Genomic DNA, 22,722 nt, shown 5'->3' with positions numbered 1-22,722 from the left:
TTATCTGTGGTGTCAAAGAATTGTTGTTCGTTCATTCTATGTTTTTTTCTTCCATGACGTGCAGTTTAAACGCGTTTTTTGATCAGTTTGGAACAAAAGTTATGGGTTTATTGGATCGAGTATATGTTAAGAAGAAGCTGGCCCTTTCGTTTGTGTGCCTTGGATCCGCCTAATCCGGAAACATTATTTCGCAATCGCAATTTGAACAATACTAGTTTGATTACAACAAAAAGTGTTAAAAGTTATCCCTAGTATCCTCGTCGTTTTTTTTTTGCTAAATTAGTTATGAATCTTGTTCATAGTATGGCAAACTACGGTATCTCAACCGCAGGTCTGAAGAAATAGTTAACGTGAATTTCTACAGGATCAGTTCTTTGATGCGTTAAACTAAGAGATACTTTAATACTCTTTTAATTTGCTGAATCTTATTATAAGCGTAATTTGGGTGACTGATGTTACGCTTGTTGAACACTGAATTTCTATTCTACTATTGTATTTAAATTCACATTCACACATCACTTCTTCAAAACTATTAAAACATCCGTTCATATAATGATGGGTGATAATCTTTAAGGAACTGATTCCGTAGGCCCTCGTTTAGATATAAACAACTATAGACTTTCACTCCCGCACCGTGAAAATAGAAAAAAAAGAAAAAAAAAAACTAGACTTTCATAATATTCGATTGCGATTTTGTTGTTCTTGGTAAAATGCGGAAAACGTTGCTTTAGCTCCACGTGGAATGTTGTATTGTATATTGCATAAAACATATTAGAGACACAGGATTATCTTTTCTTGCACAAAGTGGAAGTAAATGGTTTTTACTCTTTAAGAATTATTCAGTATCTTTTCTATTATCCATCTATAAATGTTAGAAACTAAGATACATAGTTAACATGTATGCATTATTACATTAAGTTTTTCTTTCCAAACCGATTAAGTCAACTATGGTTTATAAAGTTGGATTAACGCGATTCTTTTGAATTCGTAAATGAATCAGCTTTTCTCCTTACACGATGCCAGTCAAGCGAACAGTATAATAAATCAAAACAATTGTAAAAACAGAAGCACTTAACTGAAAGAACTACCGAGCCGAATACGAAAAAAGGAATAACAAAATAATGTCGAAACAATCATATGGCAAGTCGCTAAATAACAATTTCCACGATGAATATTGAAACTGTGATCAAAACACGTGAAAGCCCGCAACAATGACAAATATTTGATACGGTTTTTTATTAGATTGATTGTGATTGTAGAAGCTTGTTTTCGAGAGCAGTACATCTCCCATTTTGTCTCTTCGAGTTTCACTCCACTACGATAGTTAAGATATTAAATAATCTAATCAATCGATTGGTCGCTTAATGGAAGCATCACTTTCGCAGAGAGAATGGTTTGCTTTGGATGTTAATTAGATTTTCTTCGATATTTTCTATGAAAAAACAGCACGAACAAGGATTCAAACTTTGAAATTAATTAACCATTACAATCTCTCAGGTTTTTTTTGTGTTTCTTAGAGGTTCTAAGTTCCTTGTGATTTGGATCGAGAAATATTTTCACTTTGATTCAAATCTGCCACAGTTCAAATAATTTGACTGCTATTTATCTGAAATAGAAATACAAAAGAATCATCATTACATGCCAAAAACAAGCAAGCTCCAAAATTTTCAAATCTTGGATTTGCCCAATGTTTCAGGTTGTAGCAGCTTAACGATAGTGATAGAACGAAAATACAACTGAAAGTGAATTTAAGATACCCTTTGATGTAGCTGGTCGGGTGGATAGATACTCGAGTTTATTTTCATGTGGGAAAAGGAATATTGTCCTTTATATCGATCGGAAGAACCCATGTGATATCTTACCATTGTTATAAACAATAGTCTCAAATAACATTTATTCTTCTAATTCATGGACAGAAAGCAGTAACTCAACGGAAAAAGAGATTGTTTTAAGTTTATTTTTTTGCATTACACAGAATGGGAGCTTATTGTGAATTAGATTAAGTGTTAGCAAACTAGCGCAACTAAAACGGGTATACACTAACTTTCGTTAAGAAAATATATGCAAACGAAAATGTCATACAAAAGCATATAATACGAAAATTCATAGACTTTTTCTATCCGCCTGTACTATGCTACAAGGAAACGAAAAGCAATTATTTCGCCGACTTGATGAATAACTTCATTAGAAGAAGTAGAACTCAATCTAAAACGATGCACAATAATAACGCTGATTAGGCAACTGATGTATAAAAGAAGTATAATGTAAATTTGAACTATATTTTCATGGAGAATTTCATACAAAATATGGACACCAAACACAAATTCAAATTGGAAAACATATTTCAACGAAAGTGATATTTTTGAAATAGTAAAACTGTTGCGCAAAGAAAACAGAAAGCCAATTGAGATGCTGCTAAGAGAAAAATATTTTGCAGGAGCAATGGATTGTTAAAAACAAGTCCTATAACGGAAAATAACATTCATAAATAATCAAAATAACAGCAACTCCATTCCCGAACCTTGGAGAACCTTTAACATGGTACCAAAGCCAACAAAGAAAAGATCAACAACTAATAGTTAGAATCGACTAAATTTCGACCAACGAAACTCCGATACGTTAAATGAAACAGCAGTTTTCCCATGTACAATTTACAACTCAAATCAACACTAAAAAGTGAAGGAACTGGCAGCAAGAAATATGATTAAAGATTTTAGAGACGAACAAATGAATCTTCGTACGAAGACTGATAAAGTAATTCACTCATCACAGTACTTCCCCAATCTTTTATTTTTTACAATACAAATTAAAACAACCATTAAATTGCATTGATCAAATGCAGATCTATCTTTAATGTTATTCTTAAATTTAAGTAGTACTACATGTAAAGTAAGATCTATTTGATTATGATTCTCGTTGATTACATTTCTTTGTGCACATTTTGTCCCTACTAATATGTTAATCAAACATTATTTTCCTTGTAGAGTACACTTGTTTTTAAGTTTGCTGATTAATGTACGTTTATAAATTGGAAGATTAATGAAAATGCCATAAACCTTGAAATATCTGCCGCAAACAAGATAATGTTTGAAAAAGCTCATGACAACTTTTTTTTACAAAAATATCTAGTTCCATATACAGAAGAGATTAATAAAAATTCATATTGGGCTACCCAGCAGTTCAAATTCCAAAACCCGGAATACAACTTCGCGTATTTTAGTTTAATTCATAGATACATTAGTAGCGGATTGTTAATTCAATTCTTTAATCTCGTAGACATATCACAAGTGTTGTGTGAATTTTATATACCATTATTCCTTAAATTATTCTACAAAAGTTGCCTCCTCGATTATCGCTGTCTTGCACTATGCCACCGTGGAATTTATAACAATTAAGTAGATTGAAGGATTTAATCGTCTAAGCAACCCTCACAAGACACACTACTCTTACAAGAGGTCCTGCACCAAGTCAAGTGCTTGTCCAAAGGCCGTATGCACGAATCCTTCCAGCCGAGGCAAACATACTTGAAGGAAGAAGGGACTTGATTCCGTAAGACGGGCGGCACATAATGCTGAGCTGGTTAGATGAGGTCAGTGCGGTGTGGGGTCGTGAGCTAGAGGGCGAAAGAGTGATGGAGGCGGTTTGTTTTATCCCCCCACCCCTTTGCTACACTTCGTCCTTCGGCTTACCGGGGGGAAAAGCGAAAGGTAAACGATGCTCCGTTTATTGAATGAATCGTTTTTTGGGCGGTGAAGCGGTACTTTTCACTTTTTTATCTTAGCATCGCGAGAGCCGCTATTCCCTTCCTAGCTATAGCTCGCGAGATTTCTCGCGACTGCCAGAGAATGAGAGCGAAAAAGGTTTGTCTGCGAGCGTGGAATAGTCTATAAAACCGAAGGAGATGCCCAGTTGAGCCCCATTCAGTGTGTGCCGAGTGTCATGACAGTGAAGACATCGAAAGTGATCGATAGCAAGACATGTTTCAGCATGCTTTTCAAACAAATCAATTTGGCAATGGTAAGTCTAGTTAGTAGTGACTTTGCACTGTGAATAAGATTGCACGCACTGAATGGAAAAACGAAATGTAAAACCTCATGTGACGAAGCGAGAGCTTCAGTGAAAAAACGATGCCCGGCTGGTAGTAGTGTGCGTCAACGAGCTGCACAGGAATGGCGTCCCCGCGTGTTATAGATACACATCTAGATGATGCAATCGACTGAATAGGGTTGCGCTGATTTACGTTAGAAAATTGCACGTGGTGGAAGAACTATTTTAAACAATCTCACCCTATCTACGTCACAACTGTCCGTCGCATGTGTGAGAGGGTGCGAAGTTTTCTATTTGCTTGAAAATTAGTGTCGGGTGACTACAACCACATTGTCGTTTCTACCTCAGTCAGTTGAATAGCCGATCAAATAAGTTACCGTACCATTTTCGTTGCTAGTCGGAGTAGGCGAAAAAAGACATGATTTAGTGCGTGTCCATGCCGCTGTTCGTTTTTTTTCCAATCTGCAGTTCAAGTTTGTGAGGTTATGTACGGGCGGGCGGGCACCTTCGAATAAAGCAAAAGGAAGAGAGTTCGTTTCCTTTTACTTTTCGACGATTCTCTCACTCGCAAGGATATTTGTGAAGAGGGGTGAAAACACTTCGCTTTCGCTCCATGGGCTTGCGATTTTCTCACGTTCGGCAACCCGCCTTCGCTCCTGCTCATCCTCATTCACCTCACACTCAGAGGGCGCACAGGTGTAAGCACACGTTTACAGCACTTCGAATCGCCCACGTTCCTTTCCATGGCCTTTCCCAACGGAACGCTCGGGTGGATTATGGTATGCTTTAAATGCAACTCCCGCTGGAGGCGGCGTAGGCGGCGTTAGCAGCTCAAGCACCGGAAAAAAGGGACGTCTTGCGTTCTGGGGCCGACCTTCAGTCGACCTCAGAACGGGGACATCAGAACGTTCGACGGAACACTTCTTCCAACGGTCAAGGGAAAGCCGATGGCGGCGTCTGGAGACAGGACGTTGTCTGCCGAAAGAAGTCAGGACTTTTTTGTTACATGTTCTCATAGGTATAAAAACCATCTCAAATGGAACATTGAAACTGATGGTAATGGGTGTTAAATCCTACCTCCAGAGCCTGGCCAAAGCTTACAGGCCGGAAGATGTAGGTCAAGGCTTTATTACTATGGTTTATTGTCTGTTCTGAGAGCAATTTGCTCTCGGATTCCTGGCCAGGACATAGTAGGCACGAGATTCAGCCGGTTCCAATTGTGCCTAATTTAATTGTTACGCTGTCTACACGACCGCCATCTTATCAATTCAACCGCCACCGGAAAGAGCCTTCCAAGAAGCTGTTCAATTGACGTAAAACTGATGAATGAACGCCGTGCGTAGCTAGTCGAAACAGTTGTAGTTAAATTAATTTTGCGATAGTTATGTTACTTATACAAGTATACGTAATTTGTCAGTTCGGTTATCTACCGCCTCTATCATGGCTTTATCCAACGCAAAACAAGTAGCTTCTGGCTTACTGGATTTACATTGCAGTGAGGAATTTATTTATCGGCTAGTCAAACATACGTAAACGTTCAATCTATGTGAGAAGTTGTACAACTGCTTCTGTTTACCTCGACAAAATTACGTGAGCTGGCCCTACGTATGATATCGAGATTTAGATTGATAGGAGATTATCTTTTTTTTTATCTTTTATTTCTAAAGATAGCCAACACTACGAATCGAGTAAATCTGTTACAAGCAAAGCTTCGTTTGAAGCGTTTGTTTGGAAGCGATTTTATTGTCAATAGATCAATTTCGGATGACATTTATCGATGCTTTCGAGCTGGCTTGTAGAGGTAATAAATAAATGATAAGATTTTTCTTCTCCTCCGTAGCTGGAATGAGGACAGCTTCATTTGTACTCAGTAAACGAATGCAGGCTCTTTCCATATGTCTGGAAAGCATAATCTACTACGAGGTTATCAACGGGTTGTCGTAAATCTGAGAAAGAAATGATTCAGCGAAACGACGCCAAATGGCGATGCAGTTTTGCGCTTGCATGCTGATGTGCGAAGTTTACAATCCATTTGATTTTCGAACTGGCCTGGGACCGGTGGAGGCGTCGGTTCGTTTGGGAACATTCGAAAGATCCACCCAATTGATGGTCAATTGAAACTAATTGGCCACAATCGACGCAAAACGATGAAGCCTTTGTAACCGGCGGGGAGAGTTCGGTACTCTGCGTCCGGAAGACTGGAATATCTGACATACCGGTATTAGTTAGATTTTAATCGCAGCTATGACGGTTACGTTCTCCCTAGGCGTCAGTACGCGCGAACGAAGGACAAATGGTGGCCGTAAATTATTATCATATTTGCTCAGCTAATTGTGCTGGAACGTATTTTGCTTGTTGAGGTCGGCGCCTTTGAGGCGAAAACGTGTAACAACTAGATCGCGTCTATGGAACCGGGAGCACACGGTTTTTGTAATGAGAGAACACGTGAATTTCTCATTATATGACGTGTTTGATCCATTCAAGTTGTTCAGGGTGATTTCTACGAATTTTAATTAATATTATCATCTCACAAACATTCCAAATTTATTACGCTTGTCTTTAATAAATTGCTTCATTAGTTTGCGTTCAAATATGATTTTGTGGAAGCTGTAGTGAAACTTTCCTTTTTTCATGCAAATGTTATCCGATTTCCGCTGGAGTTCTTCCCGGCAGAATAACGAATCCTTTTTGCTGCCGTTTGATCGAACCATGCGAAGGTGCGTACAAATCGAAGAAACGAAACAAATGCCATACCAATAATCCATTCGATTGGATGCGGAGCACATTATCGTCCCTCTTCTGTTTTGCGGCGATCGGTAGAAATGGAAGTAATGCAAATGAGATTACTTTGGTTCGCTTCAGTAACTGCTTTTGATTCGGAGTAACGAGGAACAATTTTTATATCCCTTCGTTCCCTTTGGATAGTTACAAGAGAAGCACGTTCGTTGGCTTCGCGGTTCACTTGGACATCCATACTCGTTTGGTTCGGGTCACTTTTCATTTGAGATCACATTTTTATTGGAAAACCTCTAGCATGTGGTAACAGAATGGGAAATGAACTGAGCTTGTAATTCAGTTTACTTTGGTTGCACACACACGATAGTTTGGAGGCTTAGTGGCGAAAAGATGAGTGTTGAATAGATGTAACATAGTTGAAAGTTAGATTGTAAAAATATGGCTTTGGTTTTATCGTTTGAGAATGTTCTATTTTAATAGTCCTAGGAAGTCAAAAAATTGACTCAATGTTCAATCTGTTTAGCTGTAACCGTTCCGGAAATACTCGTATACACTCAGATGTTTATCTTCTACTAGCCCACGGGATTTACTAAAAGCAAGGGCGTGTAACGGTCAACGCATGTTGTACGTTTTAACCGTGAAGTGAACTTTACCCTCGATGGTTCTCCCTGTTCTACCATCGATCGGTGGTTTGCGTGGCGTAATTTGATTTTCGTACACCGGAAGGTGACATAAGTGACAGGCTTGTGGAAGGAGCATTCTGTAGAAATTCCAAACCGAAAAAAATTTACCCGTAAAGTTAATTAACGTTTGAGTGAAGCTTTTTGAGTAGGAAAGAGGCTGCGGGTGTATGACGTAGGTGAATGATGAAATTTATTTGATTATATTTCATAAAAGATTCAGCGAGGGTTATTTTTAGCATTGTTTCACTATTTTCTTAGGAGCTTTAATGAATAACCCTCTTTGATATAAAACTGATGTCACACAATCTTGATACCGACTATTCAAACATGGCTAATGCCTTCATCAACTGCGTCATTTTCAAGTGTTTATTTTGGCAACTCTTGCGGTAGTAAGGGACATTATTTGGCACACTGGTGGTAGTGATTTTAACTATAAAAACATCATAAAATATATGTGATTAATATCCATAGGTTTAAAAGACTTCAAATTTATTTTTATTTCGTTTTCAATTGTTTGGTCTGATAATACGATTATATTCTAGCTCATTTTGTGGCGCCTCCATCAACTTCGAGTGAGTTGTGAGCAGACGTAAGCTCACTCAGTGAGCTTCTCACCAAATTCTCACCACCTTTGCGATTGCGCTGTTCCGTTCCATGACCAGCAAGCTACTACGATTATGGAGAATGAGAAAAGCATACAGAGAAAAACTCTCTCCACCGCTGCTCCCCATTTCGAACCAATTTGTTGTCCTTTCGGAACCGCTTGCTTCCTATTGTATTTCCTTGTGTATCTCCCGCTCCCGCTGGATGACGCTCCATCCATGAGGCCGGTTCCACGGCTCCACGTGGTGGTTTGCGTGCACGAGCGTCCGGAACATCGGCTCAAGGACACTGAACCGGCGGGCCGGTTCTTTCCGCGACCATTTTGCCGTTCTAACCTCAACTCTCCCGATGGCGCTCGACGTGGTAGCCGGAAAGTGTTTCGAATGAGCGCGTGTGTTTGTTCATTGTGCGTATCCTGACGACCGCTACTGACCTCCACAGCGCACTTTTTGGCAGTCGAATGTCATTGGCATTTTTTTAATGATGTTTAATGGAAGGAACCCTGAGATTTGCAATGGCCATCAGAAATTATGATGTTTTTGAACAGTTAATATTTGGTACAATCTTCACGTGTTATGTCTCACGAAAGCAATCATTATCAATTTAAATATTTCCTCAATTTCCAAGGATTCTTTACAACGCCTCGCAACGATTCTGGACCTTCATAATTAATTTTAAAACCATCCTTGACCTTATTCGTCTCGAGTGGTCACGTTTGTTTTCCCCGTTAGCCACTACAACTGTGCCATGATAATGTAGATCACAAATGACGCAGCAGATGTAGGTTTTCTAAACCGTATTGTAATGCGCCTAAACTCCTGCGCCGATGCCAACATTCCACTCCGAGTCTCTGTTCGCAGAACGAGCGCAAAAAAAAACAAAACAAGGAAACCGGTGGCCGTAAATCAATCCTTCAAGCAGCGTGTGTGTGTGTGTATGAAGTTTACGATGTTTGCCATCGGCTTATGAGGCGCAATTCGAAATCCCCGGGTTCCCCTCGAAAAAAAGAAGTGCCTCCGCGGATGGTGACGATAACGGTGTTTTGGCTTAGAACCGGGGGGCTCGAGCGTCGTGGACCCGCGGCTTTGATGGAAGTCGATCAGGGGATACGAAAATAAAATCTTTTCGCCGATGCACGGCGGGTCGGCAATCAACAGCTCGTCGGCCGTTTAATTGTTTATCCCTACTGTAGCCGCGTTGCTTGCTTTGATGGGCGTGTTTCTTTTGCCAAAAAATGTCCCGAAAAATAACCCTATTTGGGATGCCGAAACGGAGAGCGGGTTAGAGAAATGACAATTAGCAGATTGCAAAGTGTAAATGGACGATGGTTGCTGGTTTATTATATTCTCTCCACTATTCCCCCTCCCCCTCCTCTCTCCCACCCTTTGCTGCGAAACTGATGGATTAATTTTATAATTATTTCTGGCAGAAACTTGACACGTCGCACTTATCCTGGGCCGCAATCTGCCAGTACTTTTGTTGGTAGGTACCAAAAACCCGACGTTTGACGTGGTGAACGAATCAAGAGTCATGAATCTTGCAGACACTTTTTTTTTCTTCCATGTCTGCCTTCATGCCTCAAATGACTGGCGTTCTTTAAAATCCTCAAGCAATCACGTGGCCATTCCCGAGGCTTGTTGATTAAAGCGATCGTTATTTGAGCCGAAAAAATACAACCTGTTAAACACGCTAAGGAAAAGGAAAAAAAGATTTCGACTCAAAAGTGTTTACGTAAGGTTTCACTCAGCAAACGGCTATCGCCATGACAAAATGGTACGTAATTTGGTTGGCAATTTTGCATTCGTCAATGATGTGGTGGGAGGAAAAATCAACGCTGTCTGAAATATTTTCTCAGCATCACAAAAGCATACACTTGACCATCGAATCAAAGCCGGACGTGTGCCGAAACCTTGGGCGGGAGGAAAACAAAAAAGCGACGGAAGGTCAGTTTATGGCCGGGGGTGGGCTTGGTGTGAGGAACGCGGGTGGAGGAAGTCTGCGGGATGGGTCACGAGGTTCCAAAAATAGCGGACACGCACGAGCGACCGACGAACGAAACCTTTCGGTCCATTTGGTCTTCTGGGGGAGCTGCGTTTTCGCCGGGTCGGAAACGGAACCGGCTCTGACGTTTTCACGAAACGAATGCAGACAGATACAACCAAAAACGACCATTTTCACACACTTGCACGAATGTATCACACTTCGTACCAAACAGGTTCGTAACATGATTGCTTTCCCTCAGCCTCTTTTTTTACTTTTTCTTTATGGCCGCAAATGTAACGCAGTTCGTTTCATTAGGTTCGTTTCGTTGATGAGGGTTAACCCTACATGTGTTGCCAGCTGCACACCTCATTGAAGCCCTACTACCAGTGCTGACCTATGGCCACAATACAACACCACACCAAAGTACAGGAACCGATGGCCAAACATTATCAGGTGCCTGTTTGATGCGGAAGGAGCGATTCCTTCTGCGTGTATGCGTCTTCCTTGCCGATGAAAACCCCGTCTGGCACACTTTTGATGGAGGCAGGCGGGTGGTAGGAGCTGACCGTTGGGGTTAATGGAAAAGTGCAGTCAGCTGTGAAGAGATCAGTCCAACGAAACGGTTACTAACTGCAGGCGCCAGGGTACAGGGCCGACGTTGGGTTGCACTGTTGCGAAGCTGACAGAAGCAATTATCGAACCGGACAGGAGCTTTTAGATTTAATTTAACGAGCAATTTAGGGGGGGAGGGGTTCATATGGGACGAGTTCCCATATGTGTTTATTGCTGCGGACCTCTCCTCCCAGGTGGAATTGATTGGAAAGTTTTCCATGGGATCCAGTCTAGCTGTTTTTTAGGGTGGTCTCCGGAGGGTGATTATATTTTATCATAAAAATTAGACGTCACTCCCTCCCACTTATCACATGACGAACATCCAATATCGCATGATTAGAAGTCGTCGTCGTTTGAAAAGTTAATCGTCCTAACCAATTTATTTGTGGGCTCGAAATTGTGTGTACTCAAGCTGCAATCGGTCGTCAGCCTCCCATTTGGCGTCTTCAAAAGTAAGTGAAGTCATAAAAAACGATCTCGGTACGTCCGCTTGAAATCCATTAGGAACAGGTAGTTAATCGGATAGATCTACAAGAAGGCCGGGGAAGAATAGTGTATCGTTCACTCGTGACTACCGCGGTTGGTGTGCTTGTTTGTTTGGCGCTATGCGAAGCTCAACCTGCACCTGCGTCAACCACTCTCAGCTTCGGCTTGTTAGAATGCGAAAGGAATCGAAAGGGAGGTTGCAGGGTAGTGTCACTAAAGGGCAAGTGCAAGCATGCAGGTTTACCGGTGAGCATTCTTCGGTCACACTAATGGCGCCACGACAAGAAATAGATGCTGCACTATGGTCACGCAATAGAGAGAAAGAAAATCGTAGGGACAATTGAGGTAATATACACTATCCTATAAACGGTTGCAACTATCGTTTGTTGTTAAACACTTTGTGAACCTCAAACCAGCCCTTGTAACCATTTACCATGGGAACGTGACCGTGTTTCATAAGCGCAACTATTATTACATTAAAATACTAGACACTTAAACTACTATAGTAAAGAATGAAAAATTTAGCTCTGCCTTGGTAATTCGATTTTACAAGTGCTAGATCAGATGAAGAAGACGTTTGACGGTTACTTTGAATGAAAATTACTAGCGTTTAAATCGACTTTTGCCAACCGTTAACACGTATACCAGTCTATGAAAGCTGGTCGTATTTACTATTTTAGCCTTTATAAGCATAATTTATTGATAAACATATTTAGCTTTTTTTATTAGAAGGAGTTAGTGTCATACTCCACATTATATATTCTTTGTAGACTGTATTTTGAACCTGTCTTGCCACCAAATATCAGTAAGGTGGACTATATTATCCTAGTCGTCTATTTTACTCCACTACACCCTAAACGACATGATCGTGCGGGAGTAATGCGATCCGATGATTTGAACTCCTGGCTCTTGGGTTATTTTTGACCATGAAAAAAAAAAAATGTCTCGGAAATATTTCATGCTCGCGAACGCTGCTCAGACCGATCCAATGATCTAACGATCGTCGGTTTGAGCCGAGAGGAAGAGCTGCCTTGTTTGTATTGCGCTTGTCTAGTGATAGTGACGGTGTGTGGCTCGTTGCTCCTGATTGATGGACCACACCGTCTGACATCGGATCGTCGTGTCACAGAGGGCAGTCGTTTTTTTTTCTCGATCCGGTCTTCGGTTTGCTTTGTATTCCGATCGCGACGAAAATTATGTGACGTGTCGTGTTTTCGGGGGCTGCCTTCCCAACCAGACAACGATGCACGAACGCGTTCGTGCTTTTATTTTTCACCCCAATGTACACACACACACACACGTACGCTCTCCCGGCCGCCGGATGGGTGATCTATAAAAAAGCAAATCGCGGTCGAAGAATCTTTTCAGTTGAACACCGAACCTGAACCGGGCTAGATCAAGTTTTATCTCGAACGGAGGCAAAGATCTTCGCCATCGCCACAGAAGAAACCGGAGGTACCGTTCGAGCGAGCGAGTGTTGTTCTCTCTGTGTGTGTGTGTTTGTTTGTGTGCACGTGTGCGTTGGTGTGTGGACGATCCCCAAGGACTGTGTTGCTTGCCCGGATCCGCTCGACCACGTGGTCGCCATATGTGCACAAAGTTCCCGTGTGTTGATCGTCTCCATCGGTGTTGAATCGTTTCGTTTGGTGTCTTCAGTTTACGTAGTGTCCTCGGATGTGAAAGAACCTCTCGTGGAGGAGTAGTGCGCCCTTTTTCCATCCAACCAACCACTTTCCATTAGCGAGGAAATAGCCGTAAAAATCTATAAACGGAAGGCGAACGAGAGCGACACAGAGCACGAGTTTGGAGAAGATCGGGCGAATGCCGGAACTGTAGTGGTGTGTGGTCGGTAGAAAATATAGCATATTTCCCGAGATCTTTTTGCGAAACCGGTCGGGACAACATTGCTCAGAACGCTCATGCCATGCGCAGCTCAATCTCCCAGCTCTTCTCGGCAGCCTCTGATCACGATGCCAAAGAGCGTAGCGCACACCAACACCAACAGCAGCAGCAGCAATCTGCCGGAGCTCCTACACAATGCACTAATGGCTATGCAGGTGCGTTCCTCGTCATCATGGTGAAAGAAGAAACAAAACCGAAAAGAAAGCAAATGGGAATGCACTTAGTTCCTTCCTACAAGCGAACGCTATCGAACATACTTTCGGCGAGGGTGTAGGGTGAAGTAGAAAAAGAGGGGATTAAAATAGCGCCCACGAAAGCGCCAACATGTTCAACATATGGCCGACGGGAAAAAGAAACCCCGATACCTGAATTGCGACGAACAGATTGAGTGATGATTGATGGATGTCGATTCGGACACGAGTGTGTGACGTGCCATTTCCCTAGCGTCGGTGGGAAAACGGGGACGTGCAAATAGCTTGATAGGTTTATCGATTTTCTACGGGGCAAGAATTTTTCACCATTTGGTTTACTTCGGGTGATTAAATGTTTTCAGACCTTCCAGACTTTGAGTGTTTTTAATAAGGGCCTACCAATTTTCTCTTATCCATAAACTCATGGCTTGCTAGAGCTTCTCACCATATTCCACTTAGGTGGTAAAGTCCATGATGATATAACAACGTCTACCATCGTCGTCGTCGTCGCCGTAATGGCGTCACAACGTAATATTTGTGCGGTTCGATGTCGTTGGCCGGATTACTGCGTGCGACGTCTTGAGCGTTTCTATCTTTACCTGAGAAACTGGGGCAGTGTCCGCTTGCGACTGTTTGCCATTTCATATTGCCGTGTTATTTGCGGGCATTTTTTGCGCTTTCGAAAAGGAAACGATTCCTGGAATCCTTTAAGCCACCGGGCGCCTCCATCGTCCGCTGGGAGTGTTAAATCATAGTTTACCAAAGGTAGAAAGAGAAAAAGACACACACATGAGACACCAGGAGTTTGCAAATTCCCATTGAAGACACGTAGAAGCAGCTGCCAACACTCAGCGGGTTTAAATAAAAAGCAAATCATGAAATTCAACAAAAATTCGAAATATTCCAAAATCCCCAATCGTCTCCCTGGTTCGTTCGGATTTCACGTGGGTTGGTTAGACCAACACGACCAGCAAAAGGAAAAAATAGATCAAGGCCAGTGCAAGATCGTGGATTGGATACATATAATCAGAGTGGTGAATCATCGGTGAGAGAGAAACGTGATTAAGAAAAGTGTGAAAAAACGTGTGGGCATTTTTTTCCGGATGTTTTTCGGCTAAAATACAAACATTCAAGACTTGTTTTTGTGGAATAAAAAACTGGTGGAAAGTAGTAGTTTGTAGAAAAAGTATTTAAAATGAATCCCAATAGAAGTTCTTCGAAGGAATCTTTAGTGTCGCACTGATAAAGTGTACGATTTATGGGAAATAAACTCAATCGGCTCGTCGTGCGTGGATCGTGGAAACGTTTGTCCGAATCCCTAAAGAACCCGATGAATCGCACGAGTTCATTGCCCATCCGGTGCGAGTCAATTAAGGTTCAATTTTAGCGCGTGTTCGAATTCCGCTTCATCAGTCTTAATTCTGGCAGCGGCATGCGGCATGATTCTATACGGAATGGTAATAAAAAAAATGTCGAAGGAATCCGGCGGTGCCATGGTTACCATGGTTGCCCGATGGTGACGCCGCTGACGATGATGAACAAGCCAGTCGTATTCGGTTTCAAGTGGCATCGGGAAGCGGGCTGATAAATATATCCTTCGCGCAATTAATTAGCACCAAGGGGACGGAGTGTAATTGTAGCATCATTAAAATGAAACACGTCCCTAGATCGTGGTTTGTGTTCGAAAGGGATCGATGTTGGACTTGGTTTTGTTTGATTGATGGATGGGCATCGACATTTGAAAGTGTATTTAAACATCGACGCTCTTGGAGTTTTAGGAAAAAAACGGATCTTTCGTCACTCGATTGCCCGTCTAAGAAATTATCCTTCTGAAATGTTTGTTTACTAACATTATTCTAATCGCTATCTGCTTTGTTTATCACTCTTTTGCTCTTCCCAACTCAGGACACAGTGGATCAATTAAAGATGTATCAAAAACAGACTGGAATTCCCACAACGGGAACGGAACCGCGAAGCACAACGGGACTCTCGGCCGAGGGACGTCCGAAACGGCAGAGACCGACTCATCAGGTAAGAAGGAGAACCCGAAAGCGATTATGCTTAGTGACATAAGGAAAGTGGTTGGAAGATATGATCTATCCTTGACCTTAGTGGTAGTTTTCTCTGTAGTGTCGCATCTTTATTTTCGTCCTTCCGAAGTGTTTTCGGGTTTCGGAGGAGACTCTTGCAAAGTGCTTCACTTCCAACAGTTTCCCGATAAGCCGGTCATTAACAAGATTAGCTCATCGTGCCGCTTTTCCAGCGATTTATTTGATGAGTCATTTCCGTTTTCTGGCAACTTTCGTTCTTGAACTAAAATTATTTCATGTGCAACTTCTGCTGTTGCTTCCGTCCTCCGGAAAGAGAAAAGTCACGGATTAGCGAATTGTTTTCTCAATTAAGCTTCCGGAAAACACATCTTGACCTGACTGAGCAATTTCTTGGAATTCTCTAGATGATGTTGATGTTATAACCTTAAGTGTGATGATTAATATATCAAGAGAAAACCTTCCTTGTTATTTGTGTGAACGCATTGCAAAAATCTTCCCCTACACCTTTTCTTTTCCAGGGACCGGGGGGATGCGGGACGCGCTGGAGGGGCCGGGCTCAGCGCCGAACGACGCTATTCACCTCAAGAGACGGGTGGGACTCTTCAGTGGGGTTGCTTTAATTGTCGGCACCATGATCGGTAAGTATAGAACTTTGGGTCGCTTGTGAGCTGAGCCCACCTTTCGCAAGATGAATGCCTTTCTCATGCTAATACATGCGCCTCCCTCCACCCCTCTTTCGCAGGATCCGGAATTTTCGTGTCGCCATCTGGTTTACTGGTGAGAACTGGTTCCATTGGTGTGAGCTTTATCATCTGGATGGCCTGTGGGTTGCTCTCGTTGTTAGGTAAGTCACGTTTATCAAAGCCGATGACATGCGGGAGGAGGGGTTGTTTTTGGGGCCGCTTTGCCGCTTGCTATTGATCGGGGATTTTGTTGACGTGCGTCATCCGGGCAGGGCTTTGCACTTTGACAAAGTGTCACTAGTTTGAGAAATTGGCTATGTTTACCTATGAATTATTTTGTGGTTGATTTTTCGGAGGCGGAAATCCTTGACATCCTATGAATGGATTTTGCGTGAGAAAATGCGTCAACAGACAAATACGCTTGTACCGCGGTATCCGTTAGTGTGTGATGCAACCCGAGTCTCTTAGAGGAAACTGTTGCACGATCGCGTCGCGAAACCTGTCGCATGTCGCGATCTTGACGTGAGACATCGCCCCTTAGGAGAAGCGGCTACGATCTAAAAATATCACTTTAAACAAACGGATCATAAAAAAAAAGACTAACACTGGTAATAACGGATTGGGGCATGATACGGGGTTCAGTTGTTGGATGTAGGGTGCAAATGCATGAACAATGAGCGAAAAGAGCAATTTGATAGGAAGAGAAAAGAAGGGCAGGAAAAAGAGGCAACACGGTCGCAAAATATCACATGATGGGAACGAAAATTTTGTGAATTAAATCGTTTCATCCGAGTGCAATAAATCCTGCCCGGTGCTTTTGTTAATGTGGCACATTCTTTGCTGAGTTTGTTATGGTTTTCGGGTACCGATCATTTTGATGAGGATTGCTTTTTTTTATCGTACAAGAATATGAATCATTTTCCAAAGATTCTTAAGTTGTTATTCTATTTTGGTTTACTTTAAGTTGATACCCATTTCGTAGGCTCAAGAAATGGAGGCGCCCGGTAGTTTTTAACGAATGGAGACGCCTGGTTGTTTGTGCCATAAGGAGATTTGTACTGAAAACGCCTTTGCATTTTTATTTATTATCATGTTTGTCTATTATCAATTTTTGAAAAATATAAATAGAATAACACGCATTCGTTTGACGTTTGTCAACATCATTAAACAACTGCTTCTAACGATTGTTTCCCCTTTTATCTTCGTCACTTTGATGAACAACTTCAAAAGAATTAAATCATTGACCATCCTTCACCGGCTTGTGTTTGCGATGAGCTTGATCGTCTGTCCTATCAATCTTGGGTTGAATTGCCGAAGCCTTATACAAGATGGTTAACGTCCTATTCGACACGCACTTTGCGCTACGTTTTTGCTTTGCTTAATAATTGCTTTTATTTTTGTGTCCGCCGTCCTTCATCAAGACCTTTTACACTGTACTTTGTGGTAGTCAATATTTACAAAACATTCCTACTATTACTGTTACCGGCCGAAACCGTGCCTTTCCTGGCGGTCGCTAGAGAACCGCACACCGTCAGGGTTATTAATAGCGTGAATGAATTTAATGCACGACCCACCGTAACGTCATCGGTGGTGGGTGAGAAACATACACACATTCCTTTTTTTTGTGATGATTGTCGTCGATAAGGTCGATAAATCGAGATGCGAAAAGAATGTTTGGATCGGAAAATACTTTTTCACGCCCCCTTATCTTCGCGCTTACGTGGAAAGTCTGTGGAGGAAAATATTTATCGTTAACGAATGGTGAAAAAAGAGCAAACTGAGGTAAGCATGAGGGTAGTTTTATGTTTGCTTTGGGAGAGACATTCTCCAGTACTCAATGATAGACGAAGGTCAAACGGATGAAACCGCTGCGTAGTTTAATGTCGATTGAAATTACTAAGTAAAAGCAGGTAAATGTTTGTTGATATTTCTGATAAACTCATCAAATCTTCAAGGTGATGTTGAGGACGACCGTTTTATCGTAGTTTCTGTCCATAAAATTTAATTATTTCTGGTAATGTCATTTGAAAACTCTAGTTTAAGCTTTTATGGGCCGTTAAATACCATCGTGAACTGAAACCATCTTGCTTCGCAGTAATGGTTTTTAATGAATTTGATTGTTTACAATGCAACCAAAGAACTATAATCCGTTCGTTCCGCACAGTAGTTAAATTTATTTATAACAATATTTCGTTAACCAGCCCCGTTTCGTTGATGGTGGCGATCTTGTCAACGTTTGTACCTTATTTTACCGCGGTTGAACGCATCGTTTCGAACAGTTGATGCATGCTAAAGAAGGATCCGTTTGTCAAAGTGCCAGGTAGACGGGCGTCTATCCGGTTGCTGATCTCGAATCGCTTCTTGCGAGTCATTAAACTAAAGTAAAGGCAAAACGGTCATAAAATATGGCTCCGCTTGATGAACGTCAGCATGGGCCATCTTTAAGTCAGCGTGCCAGAGTGGGGAAGATTTAAGGGTGTCCACTAATCAACAACTTTCACCTTTCGCTTTCCATTCCCTTGCCAGGTGCATTGGCGTACGCTGAGTTAGGCACGATGAACACTTCGTCCGGAGCAGAATGGGCATACTTTATGGATGCGTTCGGAGCGTGGCCGGCCTTCCTGTTCTCGTGGGTGTCGACGCTGGTGCTCAAACCGTCCCAGATGGCGATCATTTGTCTGTCGTTCGCGCAGTACGCCGTCGAGGCGTTCGTGTCCGAGTGCGACCCGCCGCTCAGTGTGGTGAAGATGGTCGCAATCCTCGCGATTGGTAAGTGTTGCCAATCCGCCCGCCCGCCACCGCCGTTTCCGTGTTGTTCCTATTTTTCCACTTCAAGAGTGTCCTCGGATGGCGTGCGCTGGTCCCCGGCGCTGGTGATCATTCGTTCCACCACTCGTTGAGGAGCGGATCCTCGCGCCACGGATTTGTTTGGTTCAGTTTCTTCGCCAGTTCGGTACATTCCTTTCCTTGGGTTTTTGGTTTGTTTTTAGTCGCTAGAACTGCTTCCACTTCTATTCCAGACCGTCAGACATGAACTGCTGGTGTGTATTTGTGTGTGTGGACCCTCCCGCATCACATCACGACACAGTGCCACAAAGAGAGAGAGACAAGAGAGAGAGAGAGAGAGATTAAAGAACGCACACACGCAGAAAGCGCACACACGAACCGAACCGGAAGATTTCGATCGGCAATGACAGCAGCAGCTAGGCAGAGCATTCCCTGTACCTTCTTCCCGGACCTGACGCAAGTGGCAGTGCGTGCTTAAAAATGTCCTTTTCTTATAGACCGATCCGAACTCCGATCACTCGCCGAGGGAAGCGATCCTCCAGTGGTTCCCGCGAGGTGCCAAGTGGGAAGAGGACCGAGGCTTCTACCACCCGTGCCCCGAGGGTGACCACCCCGATCCTCCGATCGAAGCCTGGCGAGCCTCGGAAGGGTCCATCGGCGGCCAGCACCACCAACCACGAGCGCGCGGACCAAAAGGCTGTTCTCTCTTTGTGTGTGTGTGTGTGCCTCTCTATGTGCTCGTGTGCATGTGTACGTCGACGAAGTGATGGTTCACGTTAACCGCGAGCTGGAATCGAAACACAGAGGAAACGCTTCTTTTTGCATCACCATCATTACACACAGCACACGTAATCGTTCAAAATCATGCTCATCGCCATCGTTGGTATCCTTTTCATTAACCGTATCTTTGTTTTTCCTTCTATTCCATTCCTCACACACAAACACACAGAACATATCACCTCGCCATTACTCATACTCTTTTTGTTTTTGGTTCACGTTTTAGTTTCATTTTATACTTTCCGTTGTTTTGTTATCTCAAAACAAATCCACAATACCTAACGCGTATGGTTTTTACCTTTCGTTCCTGAAAAAAAACCCGTCCTTTTGGGATGCTAAGGCTGGATTAACTAATTGGACGTTGTCCTTCTTCTTCTTCTGTTGTTCTCTTCCATTTTCCACTCGCCCGCTCTCCACTTCCCGCACTCGGACCTGCGCCGGCCATCCAATAGTGAGCATTTTATTCGTTAATTGTTATAGTGTGAACCTCGGCATGGCGGTGCAGAACGTATTCACGTCGGCCAAGCTGGTCGCGGTGCTGATCGTCATCTGCGGGGGCGCGTACAAGCTGTGCCAGGGCAACACGCAGCACCTGCAGAATGCATTTAGTGGCGCCACGCCGTCGATGGGTGCCATTGCGACCGCCTTCTACACCGGCCTGTGGGCGTACGATGGTTGGAACAATCTTAACTACGTCACGGAGGAGATCCAGAATCCGAGCAAGTGAGTACTCGAAGAAGAATTCATCTAAATTAGCTCGAGAATCATGGAGGAACGTGGGTCAACGTAGGCGTTGACGCCTGAATGTAGGCAACTGGAGAGGACGCTTACCGATGTTTCATTTCTTTCTCCAGAAATCTTCCCCGTTCGATCATCATCGGAATCCCGCTGGTGACACTCTGTTACGCCCTGATCAACGTGTCCTACCTGGCGGCCATGTCCCCGACGGAGATGATCGAGTCGGAGGCGGTCGCCGTAACGTTCGGTAACCGGATCCTGGGCGTGATGGCTTGGCTGATGCCGCTGAGTGTCACGATCAGTACATTTGGCAGCGCCAATGGTACCTTGTTTGCCGCCGGTCGGTTCGTATCGTTGGCCATGTCCTTCACGTTGAGCTGCGGAAAATGTCGTCTTATGTTTCCCCTTTGTGTCTTCCTTTCAAAAGGCTCTGTTTCGCTGCGAGTCGTGAGGGACATCTGCTGGACATACTGTCGTACGTGCACGTCCGTCGTCTCACTCCGGCACCGGGATTGATCTTTCACGTAAGTTTCCATTCGCTGGCTGAATGCTAGCTAGACCTCCTCCTCCCTCAATGGCTCACTGGGTCTGCCTTTTACAGTCTCTGATTGCCGGCGCAATGGTTCTGTACGGTACGATCGATTCCCTGATCGACTTCTTCAGCTTCACCGCGTGGATCTTCTACGGTGGCGCGATGGTGGCCCTCATCGTCATGCGTTACACCAAACCGAACTACCCTAGGCCCTACAAAGTAAGCACCGTCTGGCACCGTCGAAACCTACCACGATCTAACCGACACCGTTGCATTCCCGCAGGTTCCAATCATCATTCCAATTCTGGTTATGGTCATTTCCGGCTACCTTGTCGTGGCGCCTATCATCGACAACCCGCAAATCGAGTACCTGTACGCAGTGCTGTTCATACTGGCCGGGCTGATCCTCTACGTTCCCTTCGTGCACTACGGCTACCATCCAAAGTTCATGAGTAAGTAAATCTTCTCGCGTAATCGCGTAATCCTATGTCGTCGCCAACACGATGGCAAATGGTTTAAAAATAGCTCGCGAAGATCCTTCCCCACCAAACCGAACGAATGGCGATAGGTGCTGCACTGTTTCAGTGATTGTATGAGGGTTCTTTTACTCGTACTCGAACCGGCCACCGACGCTCGAAGGTTATTCTGTGCAAAAATTAATAACCATCCGGTGTTTTTTTTTAATTTTCACTTGATAACACTCTTCTCTTCCTTCGAACGCCCGTCAAGATTGAAGCCGCATGCCTCCCAAAATTCTCTACACCATGAGCCAATGAGTTCGGTTACTTTGTCCCAAAATGTATAAATAAAATGTTGGTTTGCTTGGTTGAGTTAAATTATGCACAGCGCGATGCGCGAGCTTGACGGCCAAACTTCAAGCTTCGTTGGGTGACACATTTCAAAGCGTTACGGATCGTTACGCAGCCTTCCCTTGTGAAGCCTGCTCGTTACTATGGAAACACATCCTTCGTGTAATATCTGTTCTTTGTAAAGCAAATAAACTAATTGTTCTCTTTCTTCTTTTCTATTGCAGACAATGTTACCCTCTTCTTCCAAATGCTGTTCGAAGTGGTCCCCACGACCACGATGGCGATGTTCGACTAGTAAACCTACCCCCCACGTTTGTAGCTCGGACTTTCTGCGGCACAAAGTAACCAGACAAGCAACCATAAACATAATCCTTTGGCTAGTCGGGAGACCGGGAGGGGTCACACAGTCCCCTCTAGTGCTATGCATCCCGTACTTAATCACACCAATAACTAAGCAACGCTTAAAATGACGCGGTCGCAAAAGCGCTGGAAAGCGGCTGGAGAACTTTAGAAGTTCATAAACCGTTGGTCGGATACTTTGTGACTTGTGGAATTGGAACCGTGTCCCCGTGTGCTCGCTCTCTATGGCTACGGCCGGTAGGCAGAAAGGAGACTTTATCTAAAAATAGCAATAATATGGTCGTATTTTTGATGTACTTGATCCTGGTAGCCACTAGTTGATGACGACCCCACCATAAATGTAGCCGGAAGTAATGCAAGAACTGTCGATTAGCATATTGTGTCTAGATACCATTTTGGAGCGGAAAGGCGAGAGTGTTGGAACTTTGTAACGAGCCAATCACAGGCTGGTGAAGGCTTTCGAAAGCAATCCGGAAAATGTGCCAACGATTTGAATGCATCGAAGCACAGCAACCATAGCGAGGAAGATATTAGATCCTCCTCCCAGGGAGAAGGGAGCGTAAATACTGCTCAAAAACACACCAGAAATACTGAAACAAAACTGCTACACAAAACCAAAACAGATACAACCAGACACAGTCGGTCAGTCAGTCGGTGAGGAAACATGATTTTGGAAACATTTTACACACTGGAACAACATTTTTTGGACCGATCGTGAACGAAAGGACTTTACGAGTGAGGG

At 43.4% G+C, this 22,722-nt stretch overlaps 1 protein-coding gene across 1 annotated transcript; it reads left to right on the top strand.

The window, feature by feature from the left end:
• The first annotated feature begins 13,074 nt into the window (after positions 1 to 13,074).
• On the top strand, positions 13,075 to 22,254 carry LOC131258510 (b(0,+)-type amino acid transporter 1). The gene is made up of 11 exons (XM_058259838.1): positions 13,075 to 13,207; positions 15,149 to 15,274; positions 15,813 to 15,932; positions 16,037 to 16,138; positions 18,504 to 18,746; positions 19,994 to 20,264; positions 20,396 to 20,623; positions 20,707 to 20,803; positions 20,881 to 21,030; positions 21,095 to 21,263; positions 21,845 to 22,254. The coding sequence occupies exons 1-11, from the start codon at positions 13,075 to 13,077 to the stop codon at positions 21,913 to 21,915; spliced, it is 1,710 nt and encodes a 569-aa protein (XP_058115821.1). The 3' UTR covers positions 21,916 to 22,254.
• The last annotated feature ends 468 nt before the right edge of the window (positions 22,255 to 22,722 follow it).

The sequence above is a fragment of the Anopheles coustani genome, chromosome 3 (assembly GCF_943734705.1).
Source record: "Anopheles coustani chromosome 3, idAnoCousDA_361_x.2, whole genome shotgun sequence".
In the NCBI taxonomy this organism is placed as follows: Eukaryota; Metazoa; Arthropoda; class Insecta; order Diptera; family Culicidae; genus Anopheles; species Anopheles coustani.
The sequence above is the reverse complement of the archived record's forward strand: the minus strand, read 5'-3'. Positions and strand labels throughout refer to the sequence as shown.